This window comes from Ranitomeya variabilis, chromosome 1, assembly GCF_051348905.1.
Source record: "Ranitomeya variabilis isolate aRanVar5 chromosome 1, aRanVar5.hap1, whole genome shotgun sequence".
NCBI lineage: Eukaryota > Metazoa > Chordata > Amphibia > Anura > Dendrobatidae > Ranitomeya > Ranitomeya variabilis.
Genome location: NC_135232.1, coordinates 677,733,188 through 677,759,951, shown reverse-complemented (window position 1 = coordinate 677,759,951; position 26,764 = coordinate 677,733,188). Strand labels below are relative to the sequence as shown.

The window sequence follows — 26,764 nt, the reverse complement described above, 5'->3', positions numbered from 1 at the left end:
GTCACATGTCCATTTTTTTTGCGGACCAATTGGTTAGGCTACATTCACACTAGCGTCGTTTGGAATACGTCGCAATGCGCCGCTGTGGCAAAAAAACACATCCTGCAAACGTGCCCGCAGGATGTGTTTTTTTGCCCATATACTTAGTTATACATATACATTAGTGGCACATTGCGACGTATGTCCATACGTCACAAGCGTCGCACACTGGAAGCGTCGGCCCGGCGGCACAAAAAAAGTGTAACGTTTTTTCGTGCGTCGGGACCGCCATTTCCGAACGCGCATGCGCGGCCGGAACTCCACCCCCTCCTCCCCGGACTTAACAATGGGCAGCGGAAGCGTTGTAAAACTGCTTCCGCTGCCCACATCGGACATTATTTTCACAACGGGCGTCGGCACGTCGGGCCGATGCATAGCGACGGCCCCGTGCCGACACTAGTGGGAAAGTAGCCTTAGTGCAAAATAGTGGGGAAATAACAGATATTGATTTGACTGTCGGCTCAAAATCGGCAATGCAAATCTAAGGGTCCGTAAAAACAAACAAACAAAAAAAAAATATGGACACCAGTCAGACGTCATCCATGTGATGTCTGCTTTGCAGGGCCTGATAAAAAAAATAAATACATTTTTCTTTTTTGTCTCTCGTAAAAAAAAAAAACCTGATCTAACTCCAACCAAAAAGACATCTGGATTCTCCACCCGATCAGTGTGCTGTCCACATATTACCCAATTTTCATACGGACAGCACACTGACACTGCTCTAAGGCCCAATGTTTAGCTGCACCATAGGCATTCTGATCCTATTATTTTCTATGCTATAAAAGTTTAGGGACTTTTTTCCCTACACTGACTAATCTATAAAAAAAAAAAAAAAAAAAAAAAAACAACAACAAAATCCTCATCTTGGTCAGAAGGGTTTTCAGAAGAGTTTTTCCAGTGAGCCCCGTTAGTAGTATAAGAAAAAAAATATGTGCGTTTCTCTTCCTCCTGGGGTCTAATGTTGAATCTCTACAGCTGCTTCTAGTGTCTGTTGTCTGCAAATGACGTCAGCGCAACAGCATTGCAGCCAATCAATGAGCTCACCGATTAGCTGTAGCGCTGTCAGTACTGCAGGGAATAACGAACATCGGGAGCAGTAGCGGTGATTCACTGCTGGAGACGTGAAGGGTGAATAAAGCAAGGTTTGTTTTTACTGTAGTTGTGAGACAGGCATTTTCTAAAAAGAGGAAAACCCCTCCAACACCCAAGCACAGTTTATTTTTTACTGCAAAAGGGGTTTATAGGAAAAACTTTTCTGAAAAGGGGCAACCCCTTTATGCATTTATCAACATCTATGTATATGAAGGTGTGTGTATGGTTTCGCACAGAAGCAACAAGCGCAACTTCAGGAGTTGCACAATTACAACCAGCCACATACCGTATATACTCGTGCATCAGCCGAGTTTTTCAGCATATTTTTTTGTGCTGAAAAGGCCCTCCTCGGCTTATTCATGAGTCACTGTACAGAAAGCCGGCGGAGCAGCGGGTGCCAGGAGCCGGCGCACACATCATACTCACCTACCTGTGCGCCCTCGGTGTTGGTACTGCATCTCGTTCCAGTCGCCTGTCTGCGGCTCCTCCTGTGCTCAGCGGTCACGTGGTACCACTCATTAAGGTGATGAATATGGATGCTTCTCCACTCCCACAGGGGTGGAGGGCATATTCATCACCTTAACGAGCGGTACCATGTGACCGCTGAGCACATGAAGAACTGCAGACAGACGCCGGCTGCCGGAATGAGATGCAGTGCCAGCACCGAGGGCGCGCAGGTAGGAGTGTATGAGGGGTTTTTTTGCAATAGGAACCATGCACACAGGGATAGGGAATAAGGAGGCATGCATACAGGGACGGAACGGAGGAGGCATTCATACAGGGACCGAACGGGGGAGGCATGCATACAGGCACCGAACGGGGGAGGTATGCATACAGGGACAGAACAAGGGAGGCATGCAGACAGTGATAGAAAGGGGGAGGCATGCAGACAGGGACAGGGATGGGGAGGCATTCATACAGGGACAGAACGGGGGAGGCATGCATGCAGGGACATTACGGGGGAGGCATGCAGGCAGGGACAGGGAAGGGGGAGGCATGCATACCAGGACTGGGAAGGGGGAGGCATGCATACCAGGACTGGGAAGGGGGAGGCATGCATACCAGGACTGGGAAGGGGGAGGCATGCATACCAGGACTGGGAAGGGGGAGGCATGCATACCAGGACAGGGAAGGGGGAGGCATGCATACCAGTTCTGGGAAGGGGGAGGCATGCATACCAGAACAGGGATGGGGAGGCATTCATACCAGGACACGGAAGGGGGAGGCATGCATACCAGGACAGGGAAGGGGGAGGCATGCATACCGGGACTGAACTGGGAGGCATTCATACCAGGACAGGGAAGGGGGAGGCATTCATACCAGGACAGGGAAGGGGGAGGCATGCATACAGGGACTGAATGGAGGAGGCATTCATACCAAGATAGGGAAGGGGTAGGCATGCATACAGGGACTGAATGGGGGAGGCATGCAGACAGAGATGGGGAGGCATTCATACCAGGACAGGGAAGGGGGAGGCATGCATACAGGGGAGGCATTCATACCCGGACAGGGAAGGGAGGCATGCATACAATGACAGGGACAGGGGAGCCATGCAGACAGGGACGGGGAGGCATGCAGACAATGACAGGGACAGGGGAGGCATGCAGACAGAGGCAGGGAGGCATTCATACCAGGACAGCGAAGGGGGAGGCATCCATACAATGACAGGGACAGGGGAGGCATGCAGACAGGGATGGGGAGGCATTCATACCAGGACAGGGAAGGGGGAGCCACGCATAGCAGGACAGGGATGAGGGGACAATGCATACCCAGCTTATACCCGAGTCAATAAGCTTACCCAGTTTTCCGTGGCAAAAGTATGTGCCTCGGCTTATACTCCAGTATATACGGTAATTAATATACAGATTTTATTGTTAAATTTTTTTATTTTTTTTAATGGCGGTACCCTTGGTGACTTGATTTCCATCTCATCCTTCTCATTGTCACTGGTAGAATCAGTGTCATCATCTTCTTTAATATTTGAGCTGACTGGTGGGTCGTCTGTGGCTTCTTCCTTGTCACTATTCTCCATGGGTTCTTCCTTTATCAGGCTTTCCTCTACTGGTCTGGGGTCATTATGGTGAATAGTCCTGAACTGAATCTCTGCAGATCGGCAGTATTCCTCAAACCCATACAAATACCTGGAAAAAGCAAATAAAAAAAATGGCAAAATTCAGCAAAAATTTAAAGCGCTATTCACAGAAAATCATAGCAGGCTTGGCCACAATTTTGGCAAATTGTTGCAAACATTTTCATTTTTACAACCATTTTAAGAAATTGTGTCCAGTCTTGCGAGCTGTCCTCCAATGAAGCTATAGAGAAAACCACACCACAGCCGGGATGTGTGAACAAGATACAAGGTAGCTTGCAGTGTCCCCTACATTCTAATCTCTCCCAATGGCTTCCAAGCCAACATCTCGTCTCAGGTCACTCGACACTGCGTTGCTACACCGTTTACTTCTGGTCTAATCCATCCCTCCTCCATACTCTGGATCTAGAGAGATCATTACCAGGAAAAATGATGATTAGCGTTAAGCAAAATGTTTTGCAGGCCACCGATGTGGCAGCCATGGGTGGTAGTCTGTGGCCAACAGACCAGAGTCCTGTGAACCTCATGCTAACCGACAGCACTCCCAGTCCATCGTCTCTTCCAATTAGCGGCCCCCCACAGGGACGTCATGTGATTGATAGGTCTTCTGATCAGGAAAGGCTCCGAGGATGTCATAGGTTCACCAGGTTCTGGTCCGGCAACAATGGGCTACGGACATGGGTGCTGTAAGTGCTTTGCTATAATCTAGCGATGACCCATCTAAATCTAGAGTCCAGAACAGAGGGATAAAACAGAGCGAGAGTCAATGTAAAGACACATGAATCATGTGACGACCGTGACCACTGGCTTGGAAGCACAGTTACAAATATTCTTACAGGGGAGGTTAGAAAGTAATGGACACTGGGAGGTGAAGAAAATAAGACATAATAGGAAATCTACCCTCCTCCTGAATGAAACCTGCTTCTTCATGCTCAGTGCTGCAACGATCGATAGGGAGTGAAACGCAACAAGAAGCATGAGTCGCGCCGGCCTGGGGGTCCTATTAATTAGGGGCTGTCCAGTAGTGTACAAATCATTTAAAGGGATTGTCCAGGCTTGGTATAAAAGTCTACAGTCATTAAATTCGACCCCCGACTTGTGGATTCTTACTGCTCGCAGTGTGCAATGTCAGGATTCTCCGATGCAGACGTCGGGAGCAGTTGATCATATGTACACGCACAGCCACATTCCGACTAGACTTGTCCGGCCTTGTTCAATTCACTTGTATTACGAGTGAGGTTACGCAAGTCTAGTCAGCAAATTACTACATGTATGCAAATTGCATATTTGCAGGTCACACGCCCAGCAGCCCTCGGCGCCTGTTAATCTTGACAGTGTGCACACGGTTTGCTGTGAGGATTTGCAAGTCTACAATCACAGAGTGACTGCAGACTTGTAACCCAAGACCAGACAAGCCCTTTAACTACAGTTTTGACTCTCCCTGCATCTTCTCATTCATTGTTGAAGGTATAATGGAAAAGTGGAGTCTTGCAGAGATGAATGTCCTCCATCTCCTCCTTCACCCAAGGAATAGTGAGTGTCCTATATTCCTTGGGGTACATGTATCTGTACCAAGCACTAGTTTTCCGCTCTGCCACCGTCCTTTACAACAGCACAGCAAGAGCTAGGAGTGAAAAAGAACCAACTGTGTGCCAAGAGCTCAGGACACGGGGCATATAAGGGGTCTTAATGGTTGTTACCATGTGCTACAAAACAGAATACGGTGCATAGTTGCGTCCTTATCTTCCATCTTAGCTAAAATACCCCCAGTCACGATAAATAAACTCACTTTTTGTAGGCAGTCTTTACATTGTAGGATGCTGCTGAATTTAGAATAGGAATGCCAAGGTCCATATAAATCTGCTTCCATATGGCCCCACTTTCAATCTGGGGGAAAAAATAAATAAAATAATGTAAAGTTATACTCGGCCAGGTTAATAAAGCAGTGCAAATATCCAGCTGGGGTTCTGCCTGTACTTACATTATCACAACCCCCCTGCTGATACACAAGTCGAAAGAGCTTGAAAAGGTTCAGATCCTTGTAACCCAATACTGGCGGCTTATTGATGGACGTTCCTAGGAATTGGAGGGGGAAAAAATGACAACCTGTAAGGATGACAACTGGGACTGGAAACAAGGTGATCTATGAGTGATTAATCAAAAGAACAAAAAGGTGCAGGACACAATAGGAGATCTTGCCATAAACCAGCATGTACGTGCCAGGACCACATCGTACGGTTGCCTCAGAGGCATTGAATGCAGGAGTAGGTAACATCCGTGTGCCTAAAGAGGACCCGTCCTTCCTCCTGACCAGTCTGCTTTACTAAAAGGACTATTCAGAACTCTGCCATTCCTGCGTTATTCCTCCTGAAAACGGTCTGTTACGTTCCCCTTGTCAATGGGATGTGTCCCTGGACAAAAAGCCTATTTAGGCAGGCCGATACCTGCTCGTAAACGAGGACTGATCAACTACATACGAGTCGATAGACGAACATTAATTGTCCAGTTCACACATCAGACAAATCTGTATGGGGACATGATGATCATTAATTGGATCGTTCTGCCCCCCATAAAGCAGTGTTGTCAGCAGCACATCCTGATTACATGATGATTATATGGCCACGTTAGTAGATGCTTGCTCCCAGACCACAGCCGCTGCCTCTGAGGACTAGTAGGCCTGACATGACGTCATTACGTTGTAAATTGCCAAGTGCATGACAATGTGAGAGCTCCTAATCAGAAGAGGCGCCGGTGACACTGAAGGTAATAGAAGGCACGTAAGGATCCGATCCGGCTCCTTGGGCTACCAACTTGGCCACTGGACCAGGGTCCTGTCAATTTATTTGCTCACATCTAAATTTTAAGTCATACGTTTCCAGGAGGAATATACTAAGGACTGGCACAAGACAGAGTTATAAAAATGTAATTTTATTATGAATGGAAGGAATTACTTCGGATATCAGGTAACGTTTCTCCTAATGGAGAGTGACATACCATCTGGCTTGTCAAGGTAAGGAGGCTTATTCGCCATGCAATGCTCCTCTGGGAAATTAAATATGCAAATTGCCTCTTCTGAGAAAAAGAGGACTTAACTCTATAGCGCCACCTGTTGGAAGTAGCGATCCTACAAGTCACAATCAACCCTTTAACGAGTCGTGCAATATGACTTAGGATAAAAGCCAAATCAGTATCTCAATTCGCAGACACGGTGTTTCGGGCTGTTGGCCCTCGTCAGTGCGAAGCATGAGATACTGATTTGGCTTTTATCCTAAGTCATATTGCACGACTCGTTAAAGGGTTGATTGTGACTTGTAGGATTGCTACTTCCAACAGGTGGCGCTATAGAGTTAAGTCCTCTTTTTCTCAGAAGAGGCAATTTGCATACGGATATCAGGAAAGCGAGCAGATCCTCTTCCAGCACCTTTCTCCATCATTCTAAGGCTACTTTTACACTAGCGTTTTTTGCAATACGTCGCAATGCGTCGTTTTGGCAAAAAAAACGCATCCTGAAAAAGTGCTTGCAGGATGCGTTTTTTCACCATTGACTAACATTAGCGACGCATTGCCACACGTCGCAACTGTCGTGCGACGGTTGCGCCGTGTTGTGGCGGACCGTCGGCTGCAAAAAACGTTCTATATAACGTTTTTTTGCCGCCGACGGACCGCCATTTCCGACCGCGCATGCCGGAACTCCGCCCCCACCTCACAATGGGGCAGCGAATGCGTGGAAAAACAGCATCCGCTGCCCCCGTTGTGCGGCGCAATCACTGCTAGCGTCGGTACGTCGGCCCGACGCACTGCGACGGGCCGAGTACGACGCTGGTGTGAAAGTACCCTAAGGCTATAGAAGAGTAAAGTACTATTGTTAAGCACAGGGTACATGTCTAAATATAAGTGGAGGAACAAGAGTGGGGGGAGGGGGAAATTATTTGGAAAATCCAACTTTGAATCAACTTTTCCTATAAAATGGGAACCTGTCAGATTTATGCTGAGTAAACCAAGCGCAGCACGAACCAGAGCCTGGCAGCACAACTGCAGACAAGTATATGTTCCTCCGATCTGTCCGGAGACCATAGGGAGAGCAGAGACTAATCCAGCCCCACTCCTGGCCGGCTACTCTCAGTGCTGCTCTGTGAGATAGGTTTTAAAGTATATTTAGAAGGGAAAAAAAAAGAGCTACCGGGCTGCAATTGTGCAGTGAGGCTCCAATTCATGCTGACTGCAGTTCAGGTTGCATGAATCAGCTGATAGGATCCCCTTAAAGTGAAAGTTTCATGAGAAAATTACACTGTTTAAATTAGGTTTTTGCATTAAATATGGACATTCAAAAAAAATTGGTTGATGTTTTTTTCAATTAATCGATATAAAAATTAAAGGGTTAGTCACCTTATCAGAATAATAAAGAAATTAAAAAACAAAAACATAAACCCCTACCTCAAGCACTGATGCTGTTGCAGTGATGTCGCTACCAGTTCTTCCAGCACTTGAGGGGTATTGCTATGCCACATGAGCGCTGCAGCCCATTAACGGACGCAGATTCGCATGCCATTTGAGCTCTGCAGCCAATGTCACGCAAATGCTGTGAGAGTGGCACTGACATCACTGCAACAGAATGAGTGCTGCAGGCACATTATATATATATATATATATATACAGTGGGGCAAAAAAGTATTTAGTCAGTCAGCAATAGTGCAAGTTCCACCACTTAAAAAGATGAGAGGCGTCTGTAATTTACATCATAGGTAGACCTCAACTATGGGAGACAAACTGAGAAAAAAAAAATCCAGAAAATCACATTGTCTGTTTTTTTAACATTTTATTTGCATATTATGGTGGAAAATAAGTATTTGGTCAGAAACAAAATTTCATCTCAATACTTTGTAATATATCCTTTGTTGGCAATGACAGAGGTCAAACGTTTTCTATAAGTCTTCACAAGGTTGCCACACACTGTTGTTGGTATGTTGGCCCATTCCTCCATGCAGATCTCCTCTAGAGCAGTGATGTTTTTGGCTTTTCGCTTGGCAACACGGACTTTCAACTCCCTCCAAAGGTTTTCTATAGGGTTGAGATCTGGAGACTGGCTAGGCCACTCCAGGACCTTGAAATGCTTCTTACGAAGCCACTCCTTCGTTGCCCTGGCGGTGTGCTTTGGATCATTGTCATGTTGAAAGACCCAGCCACGTTTCATCTTCAATGCCCTTGCTGATGGAAGGAGGTTTGCACTCAAAATCTCACGATACATGGCCCCATTCATTCTTTCATGTACCCGGATCAGTCGTCCTGGCCCTTTGCAGAGAAACAGCCCCAAAGCATGATGTTTCCACCACCATGCTTTACAGTAGGTATGGTGTTTGATGGATGCAACTCAGTATTCTTTTTCCTCCAAACACGACAAGTTGTGTTTCTACCAAACAGTTCCAGTTTGGTTTCATCAGACCATAGGACATTCTCCCAAAACTCCTCTGGATCATCCAAATGCTCTCTAGCAAACTTCAGACGGGCCCGGACATGTACTGGCTTAAGCAGTGGGACACGTCTGGCACTGCAGGATTTGAGTCCATGGTGGCGTAGTGTGTTACTTATGGTAGGCCTTGTTACATTGGTCCCAGCTCTCTGCAGTTCATTCACTAGGTCCCCCCGCGTGGTTCTGGGATTTTTGCTCACCGTTCTTGTGATCATTCTGACCCCACGGGGTGGGATTTTGCGTGGAGCCCCAGATCGAGGGAGATTATCAGTGGTCTTGAATGTCTTCCATTTTCTAATTATTGCTCCCACTGTTGATTTCTTCACTCCAAGCTGGTTGGCTATTGCTGATTCAGTCTTCCCAGCCTGGTGCAGGGCTACAATTTTGTTTCTGGTGTCCTTTGACAGCTCTTTGGTCTTCACCATAGTGGAGTTTGGAGTCAGACTGTTTGAGGGTGTGCACAGGTGTCTTTTTATACTGATAACAAGTTTAAACAGGTGCCATTACTACAGGTAATGAGTGGAGGAAAGAGGAGACTCTTAAAGAAGAAGTTACAGGTCTGTGAGAGCCAGAAATCTTGATTGTTTGTTTCTGACCAAATACTTATTTTCCACCATAATATGCAAATAAAATGTTAAAAAAACAGACAATGTGATTTTCTGGATTTTTTTTTCTCAGTTTGTCTCCCATAGTTGAGGTCTACCTATGATGTAAATTACAGACGCCTCTCATCTTTTTAAGTGGTGGAACTTGCATTATTGCTGACTGACTAAATACTTTTTTGCCCCACTGTATATAGTTGCTGTTTTTCTCCATTTTATTTTGCAAGGGGGAAATAAGCATGTAAGAAGGGGTTGTCCAAGAAGTGGACAGCCTCCTGACATCTTGCAATTTTCACATTGGCTACTAGGCCTTTCATGAAACTCATTACTTCCTGTTGTGCACAGAAGACTTTTCAGCAGTCTCACTATCATCACAGATATGATTACAATGACAGATAAACACTGCTATATTACAGTAGATAATACAAGATCCACCATTCAAAATAGGTTAACTCCTCCTCATTCCTACTGTTCAATAACTGGTAACACCTCTATGTACAGTAGATAATACAGGATCCACCATTCACAATAGGTGATGTCACAGCTCACCTCCTCCTGTACAATGACTAATAAAGTAACACCTCTATATACAGTAGATAACACAGGATCCACCATTCACAATAAGTGATGTCACAGCTCACCTTCTGTACGATGACTGATTACACCTCTATATACAGTAGATAACACAGGATCCACCATTCACAATAGGTGATGTCACAGCTCACCTTCTGTACGATGACTGATTACACCTCTATATACAGTAGATAACACAGGATCCACCATTCACAATAGGTGATGTCACAGCTCACCTTCTGTACGATGACTGATTACACCTCTATATACAGTAGATAACACAGGATCCACCATTCACAATAGGTGATGTCACCGCTCATCTCCTCCACCTGTACAATGACTAATAACACCACTATATACAGTAGATAACACAGGATCCACCATTTATAATAGATGTCACAGCTCACCTCCTCCTCCTGTACAATGACTGATATCTACAGTATATAGAAGTGTTAACACATGATCCACCATTGATAATAGAGGTCACCTCCACTCTATAGTGTAACCTCTGCCCATATTAGAGCAAGGTCATAAAAGGCTTCTGTACAAACAAATCTGATCTGAGTCAGTCTATTGCCGCTATTGTCTGTGTGAAGAAAAGGAAGTCGGAGTCTAAAATTTAGCCTAGCAACCGTATGAAATTCTAACTTTTAAAGGGAAAAACATCTATAAAAAATAAAATATTTAACATAAAAATCTGAATTAAACAATAGGTCTTTTTCTGATGACACGTTCCCTACCAGAGTAATATTTGCCATAAGGGCAAAAACCAAATGCACAGAAGGTATACAAGAATGCTTGTGTCAGAAAGGTGTGAATGCACTACAACGTAAAATGGACTGGCCGTGGTGTAAATACCAAAAAATCCTAAACAAAAAATAAGAAAGAACATATGATCTTGTAATTGAAAAGGCAACTGCAATTAAAGTTTGTGAAAGAAATTCAGCTAAAATTACATAGTAACAGCCAGCTTCCCAAAATGAGATTAAGTGTAAACCTTAGGCCCCCACACAGACCGACCAAACTTACAGAACGAGTCACTGCCTTGGGGAGACGAGCAACCCCCCGCGGCATGGGCCCTTGGTCGGGTCAGTGGGTGAGGGACAGCCTACAGTCTGAAGCCTGGAGGCAGCCACTGCAAAAAGTAGAAAAACTGAAATCAGCTTTATGAGGAGGTAGCTGGCCCACAGCTGCATGACACGTACACCGGCAGGTCTTGCTTTTTGGCATATGACCAGCATCCTAGTAAGTTCCTGCAACATTTATATACTTTCTGTGTGCATAAGGTAAAAACAAAACCATATAAAGAGGCTCAGGAGACGTGCACTCACATTACCAGGTAGCAGTTAGTAATAATAATAATAATAATTTTTATTTATATAGCGCCAACATATTCCGCAGCGCTTTACAAATTATAGAGGGGACTTGTACAGACAATAGACATAACAGCATAACAGAAATCACAGTTCAAAACAGATACCAGTAGGAATGAGGGCCCTGCTCGCAAGCTTACAAACTATGAGGAAAAGGGGAGACACGAGAGGTGGATGGTAACAATTGCTTTAGTTATTTGGACCAGCCATAGTGTAAGGCTCGGGTGTTCATGTAAAGCTGCATGAACCAGTTAACTGCCTAAGTATGTAGCAGTACAGACACAGAGGCTATTAACTGCATAAAGTGTATGAGAACATGATGCGAGGAACCCGATTATGGTTTACGTTTTTTTTTTTTTTTTTTTTTTAATAGGCCACACAGGGATAGTTAGGTTAATGCGTTGAGGCGGTAGGCCAATCTGAACAAATGCGTTTTTAAGGCACGCTTAAAACTGTGGGGATTGGGGATTAATCGTATTAACCTAGGTAGTGCATTCCAAAGAATTGGCGCAGCACGTGTAAAGTCTTGGAGACGGGAGTGGGAGGTTCTGATTATTGAGGATGCTAACCTCAGGTCATTAGCGGAGCGGAGGGCATGGGTAGGGTGGTAGACTGAGACCAGAGAGGAGATGTAGGATGGTGCTGAGCCATGGAGTGCTTTGTGGATGAGGGTAGTAGTTTTGTACTGGATTCTGGAGTGGATGGGTAGCCAATGTAATGACTGGCACAAGGTAGAGGCATCGGTGTAACGGTTGGTGAGGAATATGATCCTGGCTGCAGCATTCAGGACAGATTGGAGCGGGGAGAGTTTGGTAAGAGTTTGGTAAGAGGGAGGCCGATTAGTAGAGAGTTACAATAGTCCAGACGAGAATGAATAAGTGAAACAGTAAGAGTCGAAAGTAAGAAAAGGGCAAATTCTAGAAATGTTTTTGAGATGCAGATAAGAAGAGCGAGCCAGTGATCGGATGTGGGGGGTGAATGAAAGCTCGGAATCAAGGATGACCCCAAGGCAGCGGGCATGTTGCTTTGGAGTAATGGTGGAACCGCACACGGAGATGGCAATGTCAGGCAAAGGTAGGTTAGTAGAGGGAGAGAACACGAGGAGTTCAGTTTTTGACAGGTTCAGTTTCAGATAGAGGGAGGACATGATGTTAGAAACAGCGGTAAGACAATCACTGGTGTTTTCTAAAAAGGTCGGAGTGATAACAGGAGAAGAGGTGTTTAATTGGGTGTCGTCAGCATAGAGATGGTACTGGAAACCAAATCTACTGATTGTTTGTCCAATAGGGGCAGTATACAAAGAGAAGAGGAGGGGGCCTAGGACTGATCCTTGAGGAACCCCAACAGAAAGGGGAAGGTGAGAGGAGGAGGAACCAGCAAAACATACAGTGAAGGATCGGTCAGAGAGATAGGAGGAGAACCAGGAGAGAATGGTGTCCTTGAGGCCGATGGAGCGGAGCATAGTGAGGAGGAGCTGATGATCCACAGTATCGAATGCTGCGGAGAGATCCAAGAGAATTAGCATGGAGTAGTGACCATTAGATTTAGCTGTTAGTAGGTCATTAGAGACTTTAGTGAGGGCAGTTTCAGTAGAGTGTAAAGAGCGGAAGCCAGATTGAAGAGGGTCGAGAAGAGAGTTATCTGAGAGATAGCAGGTAAGATGGGAGTGGACCAGGCGTTCGGGGAGTTTAGAGATGAAGGGAAGATTAGAGACAGGTCTATAATTAGCGGCACAGTTTTGGTCGAGGGAGGGTTTTTTAAGTAATGGATGTATGATGGCATGCTTAAATGAGGAGGGAAAAATACCGGAAGTGAGAGAAAGGTTGAATATTTTTGTTAGGTGAGAGGTGACAGCCGGGGAAAGGGACAGGAGGAGATGTGACAGAATGGGGTCACTGGTACAAGTGGTCGGGCGAGAAGATGCAAGGAGCCTGCTTACTTCTTTTTCTGTAACTGGTTCAAAGTCACAGAGTGAACTAGATGCAGTGGAGGAGGGAGGACAGTGCATGGTATGAAGAGATTGGGAGATGATTTCCTGTCGAATAAGGTCAATTTTTTCTTTGAAGTAATTGGCCAGATCATCAGCGCGAAGTTCAGTGGTTGGGGCCTGCTCTCTTGGGTTGAGTAGGGACTGGAAAGTGTCAAAGAGACGTTTAGGGTTATTTGACAGTGAGGTGATGAGGGTGTTGAAATAGGTTTGTTTGGAGAGGTGAAGGGCAGAGTTGTATGTTTTTAGCATGAACTTATAATGGATGAAATCTTCGGGTAGATTAAATTTTCTCCACAGAAGTTCGGCACATGGAGCACCGCTGCAGGAAACGTGTTTGCAGCGTGTGCCACGGTTGTCGCCGTCTGTGCTGAGTTGTTCTATGTATCACTCAACTGAGACTGCCCTGACCAAAATCACTAACGACCTACTTACCGCCAAAGCTACTGGACAATACTCTGTACTCCTCCTTCTAGACCTGTCCTCTGCTTTCGACACAGTTGACCATGGCCTCCTACTACAGATCCTCTCCTCCTTTGGCATCAAAGACCTCGCCCTATCCTGGATCACCTCGTACCTTTCCAACCGCACATTCAGCGTCTCCCACTCCCACACTACCTCCTCATCCCACCCTCTCTCTGTTGGAGTCCCCCAAGGCTCTGTTCTAGGACCCCTACTCTTCTCAATCTATACACATGGCTTGGGACAACTCAAAGTCCCATGGATTCCAGTACCACCTCTATGCTGGTGACACTCAGATCTACCTCTCTGGCCCAGACGTCACCGCTCTGCAGTCCAGAATCCCAGAGTGCCTATCAGCCATATCCTCCTTCTTCTCCTCTCGCTTCCACAAACTCAATGTGGACAAATCTGAACTCATCATCTTTCCTCCATCCCACAGATCTTCCTTACCTGACCTATCTATCGCAATCAATGACATAATGCTTTCCCCCGTACCAGAAGTCCGCTGCCTCGGAGTAACCTTCGACTCTGCCCTGTCCTTCAAACCGCACATCCAAGATCTTTCCACCTCCTGTCGCCTCCTGCTCAAAAATATCTCCAGAATCCGTCCTTTCCTCAACCGTCAATCTACTAAAATGCTTGTGCATGCCCTCATCATCTCCCGCCTTGACTACTGCAACATCCTTTTCTGCGGCCTCCCTGCTAACACCCTTGCACCTCTCCAGTCCATCCTTAACTCTGCTAACCGATTAATCCATCTCTCTCCTCGCTACTCCTCCGCTTCCCCCCTCTGCAAATCTCTTCACTGGCTCCCATTCCCTCAGCGAATTCCAAAGCCATCCATAACCCGTCTCCTCCATATATCTCTGAACTAATCTCCCGATATCTTCCCTCACGTAATCTCCGGTCCTCCCAAGACCTCCTTCTCTCCTCCACACTTATTTGCTCCACATCCAATCGCCTCCAAGACTTCTCCCGAATATCCCCCATCCTCTGGAACTCTCTGCCCCAACACGTCCGACTATCAACCACATTCGGATCCTTCAGACGGAACCTGAAAACTCATCTCTTCAGGAAAGCCTACAGCCTGCACTGACCCCGCTGCCTCCTCATCACTACCGAAGCTACCGCCTCACCAACACCGGAGCTCCTGCAACCCCCAACCTACTGTCTCCTTCCCCATAATCCTGCAGAATGTAAGCCCGCAAGGGCAGGGTCCTCGTCCCTCTGTATCACTCTGTCATTGTTAGTTTGTTTACTGTAAGTGATATATGTAACCCCTTCTCATGTACAGCACCATGGAATCAACGGTGCTATATAAATAAATAATAATAGGAGGTGCAGCTTCATCCAGGGCACTTTGCAGGGTTTCATTGTAATGCTTCAGAGCAGAATCATGACATAAGATGGAGAAGATTGGGGCCAATGAGGACTGCAAGTTCTTCATAAGTTTCTGGGTGTTAATGGGTGTTTCTATAAGTGTGGAAAGTGGGGGTGACCTGAGCGGGATGGCAGTTCTTGATAGAGAATGAAAGAAGGTTGTGGTCAGAGAGCGGGAGAGGGGAGTTTGTGAAATTGTCCACTGAGCAAAGCCGGGAGAAGGGAGTTTCCATCTTCATGCGTTGGAGAGTTTGTATGCTGCGAGAGGCCGAAAGAGGAGGTTAGAGATAAAAGGTGAGAAGCAGATGGGGAGAGGGGAGAAGCAATGGGGATGTTGAAATCACCCATGATAAGGGCGGGTGTGTCACAGGAGAGAAAGTGTGGAAGCCAGGTGGCAAAGTGATCCAGGAACGGATGAGAGGGGCCGGGAGGACGATACACCACCGCCACTCGCATGGAGAAGGGGACGTAGAATCTGACAGCATGGACCTCAAAGGAAGGGAATACAAGTGAGGGTACTTGGGGGATAACTTGGAAGGTACATTTGGGTGAAAGGAGCAGACCGACGCCTCCACCTGCTCTGTTGTCTGATCTTGGGGTATGAGAAAAGTGTAGTCCACCATATGGAAGAGCAGCAGCAGCGGTGGTGTCTGACTGCTGGATCCAGGTTTCAGTAAGAGCCAGGAGATTAAGAGAGTTAGAAAGGAAGAAGTCATGAATGAAGGAGAGTTTATTACACACAGAGCGAGAATTCCAAAGGGCACAATTGAAAGAGACAGAAGGCATGCATGGAATATTAATAAGGCTAGAGGGGTTTCAGGGTGTAGCAATTGGGAGGTTTGACTGGTTACAACATGGGGGGCCGGGGTTGGGAGAGATGTCTCCAGCAACTAGGAGAAGGAGGATAGAAAGAGTGAGCAGATGGTTAAGTGATTTGTGAGAGCGTCTCTTGTGTTGGATAGTGGGACTGAATGGATCTGCGCTGTTAAGCAATGTGAACAGAGCATGAGTGCTATACATAGGAGAGGCAAAAACAGAGGGGCCGATATGGATGGATCGTAATGGATAATAATCATCCAAGAATAGAAGAATAACACATCTGAGATATAACATTGGACCACACAGAAGGGCAGACCTACTGCTGCTGCTGCTACTACTACTACTACAGGGAAGGGCAGACCTACTACTACGGGAAGGGCAAACCTACTAATACAAGGAAGTACTACTACTACTATGCACGCCGGCGTTTGCGCTCCGGGGGTCCCTCCTTCCCTGTTCGTATCCCCCAGGGCTGCGACAGCTGATCGCAACCTCGGGGATCACGTGGGCCAGAGGGGCGGGTCCTCAGGGTGACGTCAAATGCAGTAGTGCGTCGCTCCACACCCGTTCCGGCTATCATTGGCTGCTCTTTCTTTAAATATCCCTTCTGGTCTGGATGACGCCACCCCCCTGACGAAGGCAGATGCCGAAACGCGCGTCGGGGAAGGGCGCATCATTGGGACTCTGATTGTACAGGCACAAGGTAATCTATTGGGTGGCTCAAGGTTAATTTTTGAATGTGATTAATTATACTTTAAGCTATGGATGCATACATATGCTTGGTGACTAGCAGCCTCATTTCAGCCCCCATGTATGATGAACTTAACATATACAGGTTTAACTCTTGAAATGCCTGTACCCTTTTTGCATTTGTCTCTTGATTAGATTATATTGCACTTCCAATTGTTGTGGCATAATGACTCTTTATAGGACTATATAAGCATACCATGATGTAACAATTTTTTCTGGGCCACATTGTGTATATTTATATTGAGTTTCAGGCAATCAGTATCCCCCACGTTGCACCCTCTTTCCTTTGGTACCTTCCCAGCCCTCCTTATGGTTTATTTATCCTTAAATAAACATTTTCTTTATGTAAAGCACTGGATATTTGTTGGGGTTCTTTTTTCATTGTGAACTACTACAGGGAAGGGTAGATCTACTACTACTACAGGGAAGGGTAGACCTACTACTACTACTACTACAGGGAAGGGTAGACCTACTACTACTACTACAGGGAAGGGTAGACCTACTACTACTACTACTGGGAAGGGCATACCTACTACTACTACTACTACTACAGGGAAGGGTAGGGGTAGACCTACTGCTACTGCTACTACTGGGAAGGGCAGACCTACTACTACTACTACAGGGAAGGGTAGACCTACTACTACTACTACAGGGAAGGGCAGACCTACTACTACAGGGAAGGGCAGACCTACTACTACTACTACAGGGAAGGGCAGACCTACTACTACTACAGGGAAGGGCAGACCTACTACTACTACTACTACAGGGAAGGGCAGACCTACTACTACTACAGGGAAGGGTAGACCTACTACTACAGGGAAGAGTAGGGGTAGACCTACTACTACTACAGGGAAGGGCAGACCTACTACTACTACAGGGAAGGGCAGACCATGGTCTACTTTGGGGCCCTGGAAATAACTCCTCCATGGTTGGTACCATCCTCCTTGGGACTGGCAGGCAAGAACCCAAGCAGAATTCCTCCTTTAACAAGGATTTTTGAGCAAGAATCAGTGAACGCTTGTTCCAAATTATCAGCCCGTGTAAATACGGCGATCATTACCCAACAACGGAGTAAAATGCTCGTTCTTCAGGTGATCAGATAGGGAATGAATGGAGCGACGGTAGGGCATCTGAATTGTGAGATAAAAGCTCCCCATTCTTCTGATCTTTGGAGGGTCCTGACAATCAGACCCCACATGAGCAACAAATCATTACCCAATATGTAGTAGAGAAGTTTGGAACAACTCGGTGGACCAATGGAGTTCATCATAGAGTTGCAGGGGAAAAGGGTCTTCCAGTTTCTTCAGATCTGCTACCCATCCAGGACAAATATAAATATATATATATATATTTTTTTTAAGGGATCCGATCACTACGTTTCCCAGTTCTACACTGCTGTGACTACGTTATGCATCATTCAGGATGCAGCCTGGCAGAAATGATCTTGGTGGGGAGTCATTCTGTCAGCTGATGGGTAAGCAGGAGCTGAGGTTGGCCCATCCGACTTCATTACCATATAGCGAGAGTGATGTATAAAGACCATTAGTCTGCAGGGAATGGATAGTTAGGATCCCAATTATGGGACACGTAACGTGGCGGCAGCAGTGTAGAATCGGAAAACCAGATGTTGGGTCTCTTTTTAAGTTGTTTTAGTTAAGAATCCAATAAATTTTGCAAAAGGATTTTTCTGAATCAGTTCGGGTTTCCCTCCCGTTTTCGTGCGACGCTGATGGAGGATTTGTTTCCCAGTGCTAGATCTCAGGCCTAATCAGTTAACACATTGACGACTGCCATCCCACAAGATTGCTGTTCCCTCCACGTGTAGGCGACAGGTACCCCTTAATTCCAGCATGCTGCGAGTGTGTGGGAGATGTTCTCTTGACATATATTTTTTTTTCTACAATGGAAATCAATTTTTTTTTTCCAAGACTAATCCAGTTTCACCGAAACAGCAAGGCGAACTCTAGGGGGCAGCATGCTGATTGACTAGAAAGGGAATAAAAAAAAAAAAATTCCCAAAAGCTACAGATATGAATGCAGCATCCAATGCCCCAATTTTCCCATCTCCGTGTCCTACTCAAAACGCTAAAAGACACAGGGGGCTGTTTGAAAGGCTGTACTCCAAAGAACTGGTGGCCAGCAATGAATGTGCATTTTGGACTATCACAATCTATGTAGAATATTAGGGCCAGCTACAATCACGGTGAATACATGAAGCTAACAAGGAAATGTGACGTCGTCCTCTAGGCCATAAGTAGCCTCATCTCCACCTGCAAACTCTATTAGTTCCTCAGAAAAGCAATCCCGCAAATAGTAAATAGGGAGGAGGGGGGGTGCAGCTGCAGGTATTTTTCTCTAGGTGTTGCAAAAAGAGACATGTCGAGTCGAGATCAGATACACAAAAGAGCATGGAAAAAGTAAAATATGTGCAAAAAAAAGACCCCCCAAAAACAGGTTAGAGATGAGATCTGCATAACCCTCGCCGTTTCAAAATTCCTGAAAGGACATTTCAAAACATTTTCTAAACAAGGGCTTAAAAAGGGGCATGACAGTCTGAAAAAGTTGGATAGGTTGAAACTGTTAGATGGGTCAGGGTCCAACTGCTCAGACCCCCAGATTGGAGGATTTCTGTCCCCCGTTTCTATGTACCAATGGTCGATCAAGCACCCTGCCACTCCATTCATTCTGTATAGCCAAGTACAGTGTCAGAAAGACACTGAATGAATTAGGCGGTGGGGGACATGTTGGACGGTCACTTCATTCAAGGTTCTGGCAATCTGTGGGCATCTTTCCGAGGTCGGAGTCCCCCCCACATCCCCACGTTGATCTAAGCATTTTCACCTATCCCACAGATAGGTGTTAAGATGCATAATCTGTTGAGACGCACCCAGCAGGTAATTGGGCTTTTATGAAAAGCAGACGCCAAGATCAGATTTCCGGAGCTGCTACTTGCAAAGTCTTTGTATTTCTTAAGCACTTTCTTCCCTGTACCGGTACTAGACCTCTGTAGAAGTATGTCGCCAATTATTACTCCACAAGATACTACTACTTCCCCATAATGTTAATAACACACTCAGATGATGGTGGTTACGGTTTCTCCAATCTACAAGCGGTTAGCGTGGGTCTGTGCTTATGCTGTGCAGGGAAAAAAAGTGAAGGGGAAAAAAAAAAAAAAAAAAAAGCCTGTGTTGCGACAGGTAAGAGCTGCCAAGCCGAGTTACTGCCACACCTAGATAATTAGAGGGTACACATGAGGTACACTTGCTTTTGGAAACCTAATCTACAGCCGTACATGTTGTTTGTGAGCACTTTATTCTATAATAGGAGGAAGTAATGAATAAAGGAATAGCCCCCCAAAAAATTCCAGAGAAGATATTCTACGGACAAGTGATGCATACGGCACAAAGCACCTCAAAAACACCACACCGGAGAAAAATGGGAACCCATAATGGAAGGGCAGACCAAAAGCGTTTCAGCCAAGCCTAGTCTAACAGAAGTCATTTATTAAACTAGTGTCTTTCTCATAAATTGGCCAATTTTACTTTTGCTGGATTTATCTGGTGCGGCTCCTACGGAGATGATGGGATTAGTGGTATGATGATTTCCAGTGTCTGCAGTCTAAATGAGCGCTGGGGGGTGCCAGGTCACCAGTGGACTCCATTCTCATCGACAGCACCTTACCTCTGTCTTCCATAAACTTGTAAAGCTGCTGCAGGAAGTGGTCCCTTTCAATGGGGTCTGCTTCTTCCTCCGGCTACATGGAAGAAAAAAAAAAAAAAAAAGAAAAATGTAAGAAATTGTGCACAATTCCTGTTCAGTAGATGAAAAGAAAGTCATGATGGTAAAGAATTAGGACAATGGAATTAGTTGTTATGAAAGACTAAGGCCCAGGTTACACGACAATCCGGGGCTACGTGGCAACCAGACCAAGTAAAATCCCAATCTGCAGGGAACCGTTCTGACTTGCATGTTGTGTTCGCGGTAATTTGCTAGTTGTAATAAAAGCACAATGGCTTTCGTTACACATAGCGATGTGCGTCGTGGCCAAAGTCAGCCTAAAGTTGGAATATTAGGATATTGGTTGGCCAAACAGTGGGCAACCATCTCTTCAGATTCACCCATACACTAGTGCTCAAACTGGTTTTTTAAAGAAACCACGCTGGCCCTGACCACGGGTTATGTCTGGTAGTGAAGAAGGTGGAGCTGAGCTACAATATAATGTACAACCAATGTAATTTATCATGTATCGCCGGATAGAAGTTTTAAAGGTGACCTAGAAAGACACTTTGGTGAAAGCTGGGTCTGTGAGGATGGTAAATGACCAAAAAATGTAAAGAAAACCCAATGATAGTGTAATGTACTGTCCCATCAGGCCCTATACTAAAGATAAACCATGATGTTAGTTTTGCCTGCAGTTTTCCTTAAAGGGCATAAACCAGTAAAAGATGATAAAATTCCAAGTACATAATAATGCCTCTTCTATTTAGCAGCTTCTAATTTACCAGTTTTGGGAAAGCGGAGTGAAAACTAAAAATGCAACCCCTGCAGCTTTCTCAGAGGATGGGACCCAGCTTTTCTAGACTGAATGGCATACCTGCATGATTAAAGTTTCTTTGCCATTTTTCTATGCGCATAATGATATACAACTCGTTTGAAATGCCGTTGAGGGACCCAGAAAAAAAAATTGATTTCTTAGCCTTAGAATGACAAAAGCAGGAAAGTGGGGTGACAACCTCCATTATATCTCCCTCAGGGTAGAAACCCAGCTTTCTCAGGGCTCTGATTTGCAAATGCCATGTTATGTAGTAATACAGGCCGACACACAAACCGCTGCATACATAAGCAGATTTCCCTTTTTGGAAAGCTGGGTGACAACCCCCGTTACAGCCCCCTCAGGGTAGAAACCCAGCTTTCTCTGGGCACTGAATAGCAAATGCTAAGTAATGTAGTGATACAGGCCGGAACTTTTACTTGTGCAGCAGTGCGATTTGCCTTTTTGGAAAGTTGGATAATGACCATTGTAGAAGCAGAAATGGCTCAAGTGCCCTGTGCACGTTATATCTTTGCACCAGTCCATATGAACCTATATTAAGTGCTTACATGGACTCCTGCCCCAATGGCGCTTACAATATAATTTCCCTTACAGAGCAAGGATGCTATACCATATACACAATTAACATTAAAAAGCAAGGCCATTTGCCATTAGTATGAAAAGAAGGAGTGGGCTTTAACCGTGCAGCCAGGTCACATAACATACACATGTGCTGGATATGTCCTTTGTGGACACCCTGGGACCGTGCATTCGATATTCTATTATACTATTTAAAAGAAGGAAGAAAAACAAAAAAAAAAAAGGGAAAGGAAAGGATGATCATAGCAGGTTTCCAAGCAAGAAAATGTACGTCTGGATGTGCTCTGCCCACGGGTGTACGCTTATTCATGGTGCACAGAGAGACAGGCAGGCTAGTCAGAGACGAAGACATTCATTGCAAATGGCATGCACAATAGCAAGAACGGCATGCAGGGAAGAAAAAAAGAGAACAACAACAACAAATGGCGGAATACATCCTAAACAAGTCCTGCCAACCCAAACCTGTCATCAGAGAGAATCCGCGCTCATCGATAACACAATGAAGCCGTGCGGCTCCTCACAGGCATCCCCAGCCACCCTGCCCCAGGACGGTGCCAACTCTGGGGAGGACACACACAGGAGCCATGTGGGCGGAAGGCCCTTCTGCAAGGGTTATTCCCAGCCATCAGTGCATGGGTGACCACCATCCTTCTGGCATACCCCCCTAATGCGACCCTGGCATCTTCATGGCTACATTTAGAAAGCCCCGCAGTCACCGGGGGCTGGCTCGGCCTTCCCGTTCTCCCCCTCTATACAGCCCACCCTGGTGTGCAGCTCCCCTCATTGTCTGCCGCGCTGGCCAGCCCTCATGTCACCGTGCACACCGTATGTGGCGGCGCTCACCTCACCTAAGCACGGCGGCTCCGCTCATGCATGTCCTCGGCAGCAGGCCGGCCGCCTCACAGCTCTCCTGCCCGCCCGGGGCGGCTGCCCGCCCGCTGCTGTGCCTGCATTATGCCCTCCCGTGCTGGAGAAGAAAAAAAGCTACTCAGACATTACATGAAGAAAAAAGAAAAAGACAGCCCCATTTTCAAAGCATCTGGCGAACCTCCCCTGGCAGCCTGCCAAGCCTCTGCTCAACCTTCCTGTCTCCGTGGAGCATGCGTGCTTTATGGCCAGCACCAGGTCTCCATGGTAACGCTCTAGGCAGCCCCCAGTAGGGGGAGAGCGCGGTATGCTTTCACACAGACAAAAAAAGCCCATCAGCAGCAGCAGCAGCAGGCATGGAAGGGAGGGAGGGAGAGGACATGTTCCTGAGCGGCCAGACACAATACCGTGCACAGGGCTAGCCCTCCGAAAAGGAAGCCGAGAGGGGCGACCCTCAGGGCCTAGAACTTTTTTGGGGGCCCAAGCTCGCTGAGGAGTGACGGGATTAGTGACATAAGGTCACTTTGGTGTGATCCTTTGTGAGTCCAGGATCAGAAATCCAGACCCAAGGGGGTTGTATATGGGCAGAGAAAGGGTGGACGGCTGCAGCCCCCATATTAAAGGTCCGAGCGACGCCAACCGCCGACCCAAGCCTGTCCCCTGACCGCGCGAGACAAGAAACTTTTATACATGGTTCCTTACCAGTTCCAATGAAAAATAACCAGATTTTGTGTGCGCCACGTCAGCGCTGCAGCCAATCAGGGCTGGAGCCTTTGCCATTCATCTGGCGGAACGTTGATGCGCTGCAGCCAATCAGCAATGGCCAACTGGCTGCATGTTGTAACGTCATGTCATCGCTGGAGAGGACCCATTATATTTATTATCTATAGGGCACCAAACTGATCTATGCCATTGCTGGACAACCCCTTCGCCAGGCGTTTCCATTGGTTGGGGTGCTTATGTACAACTTTGGGAAACTTCTGGTTGCAATCTTACGTTACGGCAGCGACTTCCAATAGTTATCTTATGAAAAAAAAAAACAATAAAATCTTGAAAAAAATATTGCCTCTTCTTTCCCCTGAAGGACTGAGCAACCAGGGAGTAGAGAATGACGGAGGGAGAGCCCAACGCGTAGTTGCTACTTCCCCTGACGAAGCTGTTTTTAACAGCGACATGCGTTGGGCTCTCCCTCCGTCATTCTCTACTCCCTGGTTGCTCAGTCCTTGCTACTTTTTAGGATGGTTGTCAGCCTTCTACCTTGATCAATATTGTTTTGGTGGCTGCAGCATGATCCCTCCTCACTTTCAGCACAGGGACAGGCGTGCTTGGTTGGTGAGATCTTGTCCTTCATTTCCATCTGGGGCCACTATTTGCCCTATTGTCTTGTGCCTTACACATTCATTCTTGGGGGAATACTACAGTCTGGGCGTTTGTGGCAGTTTGACATTATTCTGCTATTGACAGGTATTTTTCTGAGCATAGTGTGGCGGAATTGCCAGTAGCTACCAAATAATGTACACACTATTGACCTAATGATATATTTGATATATGTTCTCCATTATTATATGGAAGTTGTGTGTATTACTGAGTAGTGTTGGGAGTATGTATACGGAGGGAGTTTTGTGTACATGGTTTGAATTGTTTTTATATGTTATCAATAAAGCTTGTTTGACTCACTTTAAATTTGGAGGTGTGCATATGTTATAGTGGCTCTCTTTTCTCCTGTTATTATAGCTTGTCTACCAGCCACTTTATGCACCCCCAATACTTATTTGTGGATATTATAGTGCGCCAGCTTTTTCTATATGATACATGCAGGTACAATAGCATTCAGCCAGAGGATAGGACATCAGAGGAGAATGAAGCGTTTTGTCCGAAGAGGTTCACATACTTGAATATATAGAAGATTGATGGATTAACAACACTAACAGCATCATTGTACCCATATTTAAAAAATACCAGTGCCAATTAGTAGTGCGATAAAGCCTCTGCATGGAACACAGGTAACACGTGCCTTAAACAAATCTATACCTGAGCCAGGTACCAAAATTAATCAGACTAGAGCGCAACATATCAGAATGTAACCAGTCTGCTAAATTATTACAATAAATGCATCTTCCACTTTCAGAAATCTCCTGTCCTTGGGATGCAGTTTGTTTAAAAAAAAAAAAAAAAAGGATCAAAACAAGGGGTTTACACATCCTCCGTGGGTCCAGCATTGGGATGTGCAGTGCTGATGTCATTTTCATAGCTCTACAGCCAACCATTGAGCTCAGTGACTTGTACTGTAAACTCAGGCAGAATCGCTGAGCTCAGTGATTAGCTGCAGCGCTATCGACGTGAAGTTAGTGCTCCACACAACAGACACCACACAGGTGGAGACTCACAGGTTGTGGTTTGCTTTTATTTTATTTATTTTAACTGCAGCCATTGGACAGGGGTTTTCTGAAAATGAAAAACCATTTCGGGTATGTGCCCACGTTGCGGAAAATACCCCGCGGAAACACTGCCGTTTATTTTCCACAGCATTTCAATTCTTTGTGCAGAATCCGCAGGTGTAAAAACACAGGCAAAATCCGCAGGGAGTCTGCAGGTAAGGCCTCTTTCACTCTTCCGTTGTTCGGGGTGCGTCATAATGCAGTGAAGCGACGTATTGACGGATGTTGTGAAAATAGTGGAAAACGTGTGCAACGCATCCAGTGTTATGACGGATGCGTCGAAGGAGTTCCTGCCTGCATTTTCAGGTATAAAAAAAATCCTTCCAGGCATGCTCAGAATGAAAAAACGGGATACGTCGCTGGATTCCTGCTTTTGACATTCAGCGACGGATCCTGCGTCCATAGGCTTCCATTATAGCCAACAACGGACAGCGCAGGACCCGTCGCTGAGCGATTTTCCGACGTACAGAAAAAAAAATGTTCCTCTGAACGTTTTCTCCACACGACGGACCGCTATTTTCCGACGGATCCAGTGCACGATGGATGAAACGGATGGCCATCCATCACTAATACAAATCTATGGGAAAAAACAGGATCCTGCAGAAAAATTTGCAGGATCCTGTTTTTTCAAAACTCAACAGATTTCGACGGGAGGAAAAAGATGGAAGTGTGAAAGAGGCCTAAAACGCAGGTCATTTTACCTGCGGATTCTGCAGAATCCGCAACGTGTGCACATACCCTTCAAGACCCCAGACAATAAAAATAAATAAATAAAAAATATTCAAAAACTATATCATATTTGCAACTTCTTGCTGTCCATCATCCAATTCCAAAGCCGCTGCACAAATAATATCACCGATTGGGACCTCTGAACTCCACTATATGAACAATCATACTGACTGAAGTGGACTAAAAAGATTTTAAAATGTAACCTTTATTTCTATGCTTAATATAATCGTATCATATCCTACAAGCTTGCTGCAGTCTGTCCACACAGGGTTATTCCAGCCGGCGTCAGGACCTTATGCGAGTCACTACATGCCCTGGAAAGTCAGGAGAGTATCGGGGAGCAGGGAGTCAGGCCGAGCTCACATTACACAGTGAATTCTGTCACCCTGCAAAGTGCAGCTGCGACGGTGTCCGAGTGCAGCTCTGTGTGCTCCTCCACATCACGGATAGGAGCACTTGCAATTACGGTAGCACCTAGATTAGAGTCCGCTAGGATTTTTCGAACATAGTAAATCATCCCGATCACTTAGATTGGTCCATGGTGCACACGGAAGGCACACGGCGAAATTGTGCTCATCTGATCCACACGAGTGATGAGCGAAGGTGCCATTATGGGAGCATGCTCGGGAGCTAACTGAGTGTCTTCAGGCATGCCCAAATAATATGCTCGAGTCCCTGAAGTTGCTTATGTTGCAGCTGTCGAGACATTCAGCCGCAGGGACTCAAACACATTATTCGAGCACGCCAAAGACACTGTTAGCACCCAAGCATGCTCAGATAACACCTTATCCCAGCATGTTTGCTCATCACTAATCCACACCTGAAAGAGGTTTTCCAGGATTAACTTTTTCTACAAGCTAGGTCCACTGGAAAATAAGAAAAACAGCCTCACTTTCCTGTGGCCACTACAGAGCTGCCCCTGCCCTTTGGCGACATGGCAGCAGAAGTGTTGTGAATGTGCTGGAG

At 46.0% G+C, this 26,764-nt stretch overlaps 1 protein-coding gene across 3 annotated transcripts in view; it reads right to left on the bottom strand.

The window, feature by feature from the left end:
• ARID4A (AT-rich interaction domain 4A) overlaps positions 1 to 26,764 on the bottom strand; it is a 99,195-nt gene that overhangs the window by 51,698 nt on the left and 20,733 nt on the right. For all 3 annotated transcript variants that reach the window (XM_077264983.1, XM_077265001.1, XM_077264991.1), the window contains exons 12-15: positions 20,315 to 20,387; positions 5,202 to 5,296; positions 5,010 to 5,107; positions 3,038 to 3,272 (exon numbers count right to left, since the gene is read on the bottom strand). In XM_077264983.1, coding sequence (XP_077121098.1) covers positions 3,038 to 3,272; positions 5,010 to 5,107; positions 5,202 to 5,296; positions 20,315 to 20,387 — 501 coding nt within the window. The remainder of the gene's footprint in view (positions 1 to 3,037; positions 3,273 to 5,009; positions 5,108 to 5,201; positions 5,297 to 20,314; positions 20,388 to 26,764) is intronic.